Source organism: Biomphalaria glabrata, chromosome 4 (assembly GCF_947242115.1).
Source record: "Biomphalaria glabrata chromosome 4, xgBioGlab47.1, whole genome shotgun sequence".
Taxonomy (NCBI): Eukaryota; Metazoa; Mollusca; class Gastropoda; family Planorbidae; genus Biomphalaria; species Biomphalaria glabrata.
The window spans coordinates 25,219,240-25,230,677 of NC_074714.1; the positions used below are offsets into that span (position 1 = coordinate 25,219,240).

The 11,438-nt window shown below is 33.4% G+C and overlaps 1 protein-coding gene and 1 long non-coding RNA gene across 9 annotated transcripts in view; one reads left to right on the forward strand and one right to left on the reverse strand.

Moving 5' to 3' along the window:
- Positions 1-7,348, reverse strand: part of LOC106078923 (phosphatidylcholine transfer protein-like) — a 10,571-nt gene extending 3,223 nt beyond the window's left edge. The window contains exons 1-4 of one of the 7 annotated variants that reach the window (XM_056026499.1): positions 7,207-7,348; positions 3,104-3,249; positions 1,452-1,566; positions 1,112-1,191 (exon numbers count right to left, since the gene is read on the reverse strand). In XM_056026499.1, coding sequence (XP_055882474.1) covers positions 1,112-1,191; positions 1,452-1,566; positions 3,104-3,244 — 336 coding nt within the window. In that variant the 5' untranslated portion in view covers positions 3,245-3,249; positions 7,207-7,348. The other 6 variants (XM_056026498.1, XM_056026502.1, XM_056026497.1 and 3 more) reach the window with 6 other exon arrangements.
- LOC106069539 (uncharacterized) lies at positions 7,201-9,869 on the forward strand. Of its 2 annotated transcripts, XR_008777491.1 has the most exons (5): positions 7,201-7,335; positions 7,853-7,990; positions 8,427-8,526; positions 8,926-9,039; positions 9,702-9,869. It is a non-coding gene; the product is annotated as an uncharacterized LOC106069539 (long non-coding RNA). The 2 variants fall into 2 exon arrangements; XR_008777492.1 differs by lacking the exon at positions 8,427-8,526.
- The last annotated feature ends 1,569 nt before the right edge of the window (positions 9,870-11,438 follow it).

The window sequence follows — 11,438 nt, forward strand, 5'->3', positions numbered from 1 at the left end:
TGAATAAATGTAATCAAGTCCAAGATACCACATGACCAGTCATTGTTCCTGCAAACTTTCTAATTAAAAGTCTCATTTGGTCAAGACGTCCATTGGACTTCCTCTACAGTGAGTAATGAAAAGGACAGCAAATGAAAAAAAAGTATCATTTTAGATTAGATTGGCTTAGCTTTCATCTTAGCTAAGACTACAACGCCAATTTCTAACATCACTTCCCCTTGGAATCAATAAACGATTGATACCATAAAAAGATGCTACACATAAAATCACAAGCTATTTCTTCACTTGTGCATAAAAGAGATAAAAAGATTTGCACAACATCGACAAACAAAGATTGTGAGACAGAAAATATTAACACAAAATTTCTGCCAAATGAGTTGCTTGAGACAGCTACTAAGACTATTGCAAAGACAGAGGAATGTCATCGTTCGTTCGTCATTAATCCTGTATACTCCCAGGGGAGCATAGGGCCGCTACCACACCTCTCCACCGTTTTGTGATGTCATGGGCTATGGGCTTTTGTCTAGTTCTCTCCCACAAATCAATAGTAGTTATCTTTTCTGGCCACCTAATTCCTAAAATCCGGCAAAGGCATCTGTTAACAAAAGTCTGGAGCTTTTCCATATTTGTTTTAGTGACTCTCCAAGTTTCTAAACCGTATAGAAGGACAGACTTAACGTTTGTATTATAGATTCGTATTTTGTTATGTAGAGATAGTGACTTAAAGCACCTGATTGTTTGAAGAGTTGAAAAGGCTTTATTGATCCAAATTAGTATATCATCATCAGCTCCACTGTCTTTACTAACTCTACTTCACAGATAAGTGAAGCGGTGAAGTGAAGAGGAATGTCATAGTCTTTAATAATCATGGCTAACATTGTGTAGGTTAGAACTTCTGTAGAGGATGGAAGAAGGAAACAAAAGGCTTTGCATAAGGGAAGAGGTAAATTTAAGCTGTCAATACCCAGATAAAGAGAGACTTAGAAACATCAAAAACTACAGCCAGAGCAGGCAGTCATAAATTGGCTATCATTCAATTGTCTTTAAAGACACAATGAACTGAGGAATACATGAGCATATGAGCTACACTTCCATATTCAGAAAAGGATACATCACGGTTCCATAGAGGGAATGGATAGCTGACTTCCCAGTAGATTAAATGTTTTCCTTCACATTGTTTCTCTTCAAGTTCTGAAAGAAAAAAACAAAATTTTTGATAATTATACATGCTTTTTTTGAAATCAACAATAAAGAGCATTTCTTTGCTTTAAAAAAATAAAATTTTAAACTTTTTTTTTCTCTTTTAATTTGTTTTGAAGTGGATTTTTTTAACCTTTATTTTATCATAATAACAATTTACACAAATATTTGTTTTATAAAATATAACAGAAACCAATAGACAAAAAACTATTTTATGATGATTTTTAAAATAAGAAAAATATGTATTAAACCTTTGACATAGCTATCCCATTTTTTGCGATAATCTAAATCCATATACACTTGAGCACATATATCTGGCTCTACATCTAATTCACCAAACACTTTATATTGATATAATCCTGAGGACTGATACAATATTTTATTTAAGTTATAGGTTTAAGAAAAAACAACAAAAGAAAAAAAAATACTATAAAAAGCAAAACATAGAAACTTTTTATTTGGACTTGAGGCAAAAATACACCTACTTAACACAATCCTCATCCCAAAAGCAACATATGCATGGGAGATATGGAAGCCATCTGCCAAAATTGAGAAAAGATTAAATGTGGAGTCAGTTACAAAGATCGAGTCTCAAACAAAGAAATCATAACTGAACTGGGACCCTACCACTTAATGAGGCTGTGGCCAAGCATCTTGTGAGGTTTGTGGGATATGTCCTCTGACAGAATGAATCATGCATACCAAGAGTTGAAACAACATGGAGGCTGATATGAGGTATAAATTGGCGCTACACTTTTATGGAGGACCTCAGAGTAGTGGACGCCAGGCGGGAAGAAGCTTCAAACATTGCCAATGACAGCTTTGTGCCCAATGCAAAAATGGCATGGAGGATCTAAGTCCATGTAACTATGTTAATTGTTTAGTCAAAAATGTATACAAATAAATAAATCCACATTAACTATTTCAGTATAAACCCAACATCTTTTAAAATTAATTCTGAGTCATTGTTTGCTATTCTATATACTTGCAACTTAAAATAAAAGTTATTATGCCATATAGATTGCAATCATGTTTACTTTTTCTAAAATAAAACAAATATACACAGTAAATTATTAGTATAGAAAATATATCCTTATTACAATAATAAAATTTGAATTGCATCTAATTACTCTGTGGATAATCCATTTCTAATTACTAATACTCACTAATATGGATAATAAACTAAGAATAAAATGCTTGCTGTTTAATGCCAAGTACAACAGAATATTCAATCTACTAGAATAAATATCTGTGTTTGATTTGTTACAAAGAAATAGATCTAATTCAAAGAAAATTATTTTCCCATACTTTTGAGCACTCCATGGAAAACAAATTATGACATTTATTTTGTAACTGTTATTGCAAAAACACTTAATTTAATGGCTTAATATTTGCTTAGTTTTCAACTTTGGGTCACCTTCAAAGTGTTTGATATTTCTAACACTATTGAATAGGTGCTTGGTCTTCAGATTCAGGCACATTAGCCCTATAGGGGATGAAATACATTGTGTTAGCCAGAGGTGCTAACTAAATCCTGGTTAGCAGTCAAATTGTTCTGTTTATCACTGAGTGAAAGGGGTTGTCAAGAGAACAATCTTGGGCTCAATGTTAAAGCCTTATAAAGATATAGGCCTATATATTACTAACTATAAGAACCAAAACGTTCTTAACTAAAAATAGAGATTTAAATCTTTAATGAAATGTTTCTGAATAAAATATTAGGATAATTCTCTGTTATTATGTTTGTTAAGAATATTATTCTGAAAGAAATAGTTAATATATAGTACTCTTCTTATATGTTTCTGTAAAGCATTCTAAAAGAATATGTATTATTAAAGGGATACTGATTAAGTTCTAACTAAAACAAGTAAAATAGTCTTACAATTCTATTTCTATAAATTACCTCATTAAACAATCTATAAATAGTAACACCATGTGATTCCACAAAAAACTCCCAGCCTTCCAGATTAGGTTTGTCCAGCTCTGATATGGCACATTCAAAATCTTCATCTTTGAAAACATCTGCTGATAATTTATCTGCCATGGTGACTAACAAAATAAGAAAAGCGTCAGAATAGAAACAAGAATGTAGAGATATGATAGACAGAAGTTTTGTTAAGTTACTCAAAATTAAAAAATATCAAATGTAGGTAGATAGTCCTAAAATATATATCAATCACTATCTAATCAAGATCTATAAATAATTCAAATTTCTTTTAAAGTTTGTCCATCGTGGTTCGATGATGATCACTTTTGTCATCCCGAAGGCTTAGGGCTATGTACTGGGCTTTTGTGCCTCCTCCTGTGGCTGGTGAAACCTATGTCAGCCCAGAATGTTTGAATGCACACTGGGCAGGTTATTCCAGCTGGAGCTAGTGTCATTGGGCTTGCTTTTTTCTCTGCCAGCGCTGTTCTCTTGTCCTCTGCTATTTGTGCACCAGTTTTCACAGCACCATGCCATGCACGCTAAAAATCTATGGTTATATTACAAGGTCTTCAGGTCTTGTAAAAACCTTCCTTTAGGGAACATTATCAGGAAAAAGAAGAAGAGGAAGACAGAGAAAGCAATGGAAAGACAACATAAAAAAAAATTTTTGTAAAATGTTTTTTGTTTGTAAAATGTTTTACATGTTTCGGATGTTCCTTTAGAGTTGAATATAGTTTAATACTTCCTAGTCCAACCTCCCGCAGGACGATGGGGGATGGGAACAGGCAGAGTTTGAACCCAGGACCATTGATAAATCCAAACAGCAGTCCAGCGCACAAACCGCACAACAGGCTTGCCATTGAATCATTGAAAGAGGTTCTAAGGCAAAAGACAGAGAGGAATGGAGACAGACAGTTGACAAATCTTACATGGTGATGGTGCCCCAAAGGTCCAACAGATTAAGGAATAGGTAAAGCTACTAAAGGTAATAATAATGCAGATTTAGATACACATGACAATACAATTCAATACAGAATACATATATTCATATGATATGATTTATGGCATTATTATAAATCTATAGTTTATAATATTATTAATGTCAATTAATTAATATAATAGATCTAGAGCAGTGATTCCCAAAGTGGTCTATATAAACCCCCAGGAGTCTATGAAGACTTCCAAGGGGTCTACAAATTGAAAAAATAAATTGGGGGTTTATGAGATATCCACGGGGGTCTACGATAATAAAATTCATTTATTAAGCAGGTCTGGTGATGTAATTCTTTCATACACTAATATATATGATTTGTACTTTATTTAATCCTTTAACTATTTATCCTGCTATCCAAATGAAAAATTGTTGCATTTAATTTAAATATTATAATTTAAATATTATTTAAATAGCTTAATTTTGTCTACTTGTAACTAATATATAACAAAAAGAAATGTAGATTGTATTTAAAATTGGGATTCATTCCTTCCTTGTCAAACAAGCGGTTCCCTAAGTGCCTTTTTATGATGATATGAAACTAATTACACTGTAGGATCATCTGAGATGATACCACCCTGATAAAAAGATTTAAAGATTTTAAAAACTTTCGAACACTCAAAGATGAAGTTCAGAATGGACCCACAATATCTCTCTTCAACACCATATAGAGTAGATGATGGTTTGCAAGCTTCTTACAATATCTCTTTACTGCTAGCAAAATTTGGAAAACACTATAGATAAAACCAGTCATTGTAGTTTTAAAAACTGTTTTACACAAACCTACATCTGATATTATGAAAATAATTTCTTTAAGCAACAATATAGTTCAAGGGCACATCAGTGGCATGAGTTATAACATTAAAAGTTTCTTAATTGTAATTCTTTGCAAACGACTTATTAATACAGTTTGGGATCAGTGGCATCACAGGCTCTGACAGGGTGTAAGCGCTATGTGCTGCAAACTGCCTGAGGGTTGCTGGCTACTTATTTTCTCAGGGTTGACCCACGAAACTTTTCCCAAGGCAGAAGAGTTTTGAATTCAGTTTTCCTTCTGCTAGGTGGGTAGCAAGTCAAGGCTAATGAGCTCTTCCTGGTCAAAGCGTACTGATTTAGGTAATAGTTACACGCCTTCGTCCCTTCTCCTGTTAGTGAAAACAGTTCCGCCTACTCATATTTGAGCCATATGTGAAAGGTCAAGAAATACAAGAGAAACTGCTCTTTGCGAAAACTTTTACAATGATACATAAGGGGTTAAGGCTAATTAATTAATTAATATTTAATGTTTGAAGGACTACTTCATAGAACAACAAATTCCTATATCAAACATAATATCTGTATAACGGATGATGAACATGCAAAAAAACAACCTAAAACAATTTCCAGTGTGTTTGGTAATTCCAGCAATACATATCCACTCAGCGGTGTCATACAGCCAACAGGCATCTTATACCATTTCTTTGCCGATGACTCACAGTTATACGATTCCTCAGTACCCTCAGAGGTGTCGCATCTGGCAGAGAAAATCAGTGGTACCGTTGCAAGGGTGAGCGATTGGATGGTTGAGAATAAATTCAAGATGAACGAAGACAAGACAGAAATAATTAAGATTGCACTCGGAACAACGTCTCAAAAGTCGAAAATACAGATTCTCTTTTTATCACGAACTTCCAGGTTCCTTATGTCCATGTAGTGCGGAATCTTGGAGTTTTCTTCAACTCAACAATATCTTTCAACTCACACATAAGTCAGCTCTGCAAGGGTCTTTATCTGCAGCTGCGCAGATTAGGCCAGATCCGACCATATTTAACAATAGAGTCAACAAAAACGCTAGCTGTGGCATTCATACTCTCCAGCCTAGACAACGCCCACAATATGTAAAAGTGAACGTGCATGTGTCATACACGAGAGAGCTTAGCACTGGAGCGCTGCAGGGGTGCATCCTGTCACCAGTATTGTATACCATATACACAAATGACATTCAGAGCTCATCAGCTGACACTCCCATCATAAAATTTGCTGATGACACAGCAATCATAGGCCTTATTGCAGGTGATGAAAATATGTACCATTCAACAATTAACACCTTTTACCAATGGTGTATAGATAACTTTTTAAATGTTCAGAAAACTAAAGAAATGATTATTGATTTTAGGAAAAACAAAGACCATATTGCAGAAATTCAGATAAATAACCAAACCATAGAACAAGTATAAGAATATAGATATCTAGGTACAATTATCAACAACAAACTGAAATGGATTGAACACTGTCAAAACATATACAAGAAAATTCACCAGCGACTCTTCTATCTCAGAAATTTAAGAAAATTTAACATAGACAAAACAATAATCAAAATTTTCTACACAGTAACTATCAGCAGTCAGTCTAATCAACTTTGCCATTACCTGCTGGTATGGTAATACTTCAATGGTACAAAGGCATAGACTTAATAGACTTATTAGACATCGTATATCACTCAAATACAGCTACCATCTCTTGAAGAGCTTTTTCAAGAAAGATGCATTTCCAAAACACTCACGATTCTTAAAGACAACCTGCACCCATTAAACCACTGTTACATAAGATCTGAACGAAGTGGTCATCTCCTTTCCATTAGGACTAAAACAGAAAGATTTAAAAACTCCTTTAGTATCCCACTATCAGCCAGAGTGTTACAAGATCAGCTGTTGTCATCAAGAAGTACACAAAGTCAAACTCATAAATTGCTGGTTGTGAATGTTTATGTGTTTCGTGATTCGTGAGTGAATGTTGTTTGAATTTTTCATCCATATTGTTTTTGCAAAGTGGTTACCCTGAGGTTGTCAATTGTAGTCAAACTGAATTTCCATTTGATTGGATCAATAAAATTATCTTATCTTATCTTACTGCAACGACGTGCTAGCAAGTATACCTGATGACAAAATAGCCAAGCTGCAACGTATTCAGAACAATGCTGCATGAATAGTCCTTAGAAAAACAAGACGAGATTCTGCTACTCCATTGGCTTTCCGTGAAAGCAAGAATCGATTACAAGGTCGCCACACTTTGTCATTAGTGTATATATAACAATGAGATGCCCTTTTACCTTAGCAAACTGATCACTCCATATCTCCCCCAGAGAGCCCTGCGCTCAATGGACTCAACGCTTTTAGTGGTGCCACGTTTCTCCTTCAATTGCTACAGACTGCGGGCTTTTTCAGTGCATGGACCAAAGGTTTGGAACTCACTCCCCATTGATCTCAGATGTTATTAGAAAATTTAGTAGATATAGAATAATATTTAATATATTGTTAATACAGACTAATCTTTAATTTTTTCATACTATAGGCTATAGTTAGTACTATAGGCGATAGGTCATTTAGATTAAATAATTCTAGATCTAGTAACTAGTTATAGTCATAGACCTATAGACTTATAATCTTATAATATAGATATTTACTTTGTAGAGACTAATGTACAATATTAGGCCTACACTCCAGATCTTGAAAATCTAGTCTAGAGTTTAGAATGTTTAAATTTACACAAATAAATAAAATCAAACGTTTATATTGGTTTTAAAATCAGATATTGAGATATGTCTAGAAAAATATGTATATATATAGTAAAACTATATAAGGGGCCTATAGGCCTATATAATAGACTAACGCCACTAACGGCTAACCCTATAGCTGCTATAGACTATAGCCCTATATTGACATTGTTTTTTTTTTTTTTTTTAAATGTTCCTTCAGAGTTGAAGATATCTACTTGGTAGTCTAAACCTCAAAAGGAGCTTAGGGAAGTGATGGCAGTTGCAGGGTATGAACCAGACGACCATGCAGAGACCAACGAGGCGACCAAACAGTCCATCGTGCATACCACATAACCAGGTCCAGATAGCATTAGATCTTTATTCACCAATACTCAATATATGTTTTATATTTTGTAAATTTATTTTTTGTAAATTTTAAAGACTCTAGGGCTAGGCTCTATGTAATAGAATTAAATAGATCTATACAGATCTAGAAATTCTAAATCTATTAACTAGACATAGATCTAGATTATATTTAGATCTAGCTAGAATATCTAGAGGTCTTAATACTAATTATTATATTATACATTTTTCTACAATTTGATCTAGGATTCATTCTATAGGCTTAGCTAAGGCTTAGGCTTTTTAAAATTTCATTGTGTGGATACTGTTAAAGAAAAAATACAGAGTCTCATCATTAGGCTATAGCAACAGTTTTTCTTATACACCATACCATAAACATTTCAGGATTTGTCTTTATTGTAATTTTATTTTTTTTTAATTTTTTTTTTTAGAATGCCAGTTTTCTTTAAGGGCAGCTGACAATAAGAATTGTCTATGTATGCACTACAGATGCTGTTCAATATCTTTTCATGAGGAAACTTGCTCAAAAAGGTACGAAGAATAAATTTTTCTTTAAGATTACTGATCGGTGACACCCCCCCCCCAAACCAAATGAAAATTTTAATGAGATCAAATCGATTAAATAAAAAAAATATGTAAAATAAATGTTAATCTTGTGAAACAATGTTCGAGAGCAATATCTTCAGCTTTTTGTAATTTTACTGAGATTTAAGTTCATTATTAATTTGCATAAAAAATTATAATGAACATTTATACAATGAAAATAGGGCCTACATAGAATTGTTTTTGACCTAATGTCATTATATAGCAACAATCCTTCTTGTATACCTTACCTTAAACATTTTGTGTTTTGCCTCTATTGTAATATTATTTTTTTTGGCATTCTTTAAACATTTTTTATGTTTTTATTTATTTATTTTTTTTTAACAGATCGCCACATTTTCTTTAGGGGAAGTTGACATTAATCTTTTAGGTTAATAATAACCTATGCATGCAGTACAGATGCTGTTCATCATCTTTTCATAAGCAAGCCTGCTCAAGAAGGTAAGAATTAAATTTTGCTTTTAGATTACTGATCAGCAATCTGAAAGTAAATTGTTAATGGGATGGAATTGATTAAATGTAAATAAAGAAATGCTATCCTAATTTTGAAATATGCTGGTTGTGGTTTTTTTTTTTTTGTTATGTTTTTTTTTAAGTTTCACTGTGATAATTGTTTATTTTAATTCTAGAATAACTTTTCAGCCAACTTATTTTTAAAATTACCATAGAACTCTAATTACAACAGAATATAGTTGTATTAGTAAGAGCCTGTGATAAAGTTAATATAAATAAATTGGACAAAATATAATATTGAATGAATTGAAGCCTAGCTCAATCTAGTCTGCCATTGCACTTTTAGCATAGTCAAATACCAGTGCCACATTTGCTGACACCAATTCATAACATTTAATTTAAGGAGAAGATTGAACTCCAAATTTTGAAATACCATTAATTTTTGTGTTGCTTAATAGGCTTTAGAAGCAACCTAATTTTTGAGCACCGTTTATCATCAAGGGCTGGAAATATAACCATTAAATAGTATGTCCACATAGATAAATGTAAGGTCTTCTGATGTTTAATTGTTAGATTCTTTTTATTAATACAGCTTGAAGGTAGTTTTATTACATGACTATAATATTTATTTGTTTGTTTGTTTGTTCCAGCTGCTGCATGGAAGTCAAAATATGAATTATTGCCACCAGTCTTGAAGTCAGCTTGTAAAGAATGCTAAGAATTGAATGAAAATGCTGTCTTGATATCTTGTTTGTGCTGTTATATTTGTCTTTTGTGTTGGTTAATTATTCCATGAATAAAAAATAAAAAAAAGTTAATTGTGTAAGTTTGATTTAAGAATAAATGATCAGAGCATGCAAGTCTTATATAGTACGTTACCAAAAATTGTATTGTTTGATAGTGTTCAAACCCAAAAATGTAATTTAACTTGTCCATTACTTTATAAATATGTTGACATTATAGCTAGATGTATATAGAAATCATGCACTGATTCAATTATTATAATTTCCAAACAATTATGTCAAATAATTCTATTGCTAGATCTAAATCATCAGTGTGAAAGTAAACCTATTGTAAAAGGAAAAAATCTCATACTAAACCATTGAGCTGCATTTGAACAAAAAGGGCATTATAAACAAAAAATCACCAATGAATTTGTTTTAAACTACAGTATTGAAAAACATTAAAGATTATTCCTAATTAAGCCATAATAAAATTTAATGACTGAACCATCGGAGACAGTATTTGCATGATAATACCTAATTGAGCCCTAATAAATATTTCAGTTACTAAACCATTAGGGCCAGCATCAGACCGATAATGGCACAATAAGGGTTATCCCTAATTGAACCCTAATTAATATTTCAATTACTAAACCATTAGGGCCAGCATTGGACCGATAATGGCACAATAAGGGTTATCCCTAATTGAACCCTAATAAATATTTCAGTTACTAAACCATTCAGGCCAGCATCGGACCGATATTGGCACAATAAGGGTTATCCCTAATTAATATTTCAATTACTAAACCATTAGGGCCAGCATTGGACCGATAATGGCACAATAAGGGTTATCCCTAATTGAACCCTAATAAATATTTCAGTTACTAAACCATTCAGGCCAGCATCGGACCGATATTGGCACAATAAGGGTTATCCCTAATTAATATTTCAATTACTAAACCATTAGGGCCAGCATTGGACCGATAATGGCACAATAAGGGTTATCCCTAATTGAACCCTAATAAATATTTCAGTTACTAAACCATTCAGGCCAGCATTGGACCGATAATGGCACAATAAGGGTTATCCCTAATTAAACCCCAATGAAAATCTCAGTTACTAAACCATTGGGGCTAGTATGGGCTTGATTAGGGCGCGATTCTGGAAATCCCCAATGAATCCGGAAGTGGGTTTACCCATTCTGGGCCGATATTGGCACGATTAGGGTTGCCCGTATTGGTCCCTTATGGGAACCTAATGACGCCAATGTGCAAACGGTATGCGCGCCCATTAGGGCGCGATTTGGGCTGCAATTAGGGCAAAGGGGGATAACCCTAATTAAAACTGATACTGGGCCGTAATGGGCATGTTTATAGGGACTAGTTGTTTTTTTTCTTGTGACTGTTGTCAAATTACAGTCATTCAACATGACCTGCTCACAGATGATTGTGGTTTTAAAAAATATGAAAGTTTAGCAGCAAGGTATTTTAAAGTGAGGATATACAGCTTCTGGCACCATGAAGCTCCTGCGAAAGAACTAACTGGAACTTCTCTTTCAGATCAAACTTTGCTTGGAGTTATGACATCTGGAGCAGAATCAACTTCTGCGTTAAATGGTGAGCTGAGAGTATTGAAAACTGGTTCCAAGTTCTTGACGTCTTAAAA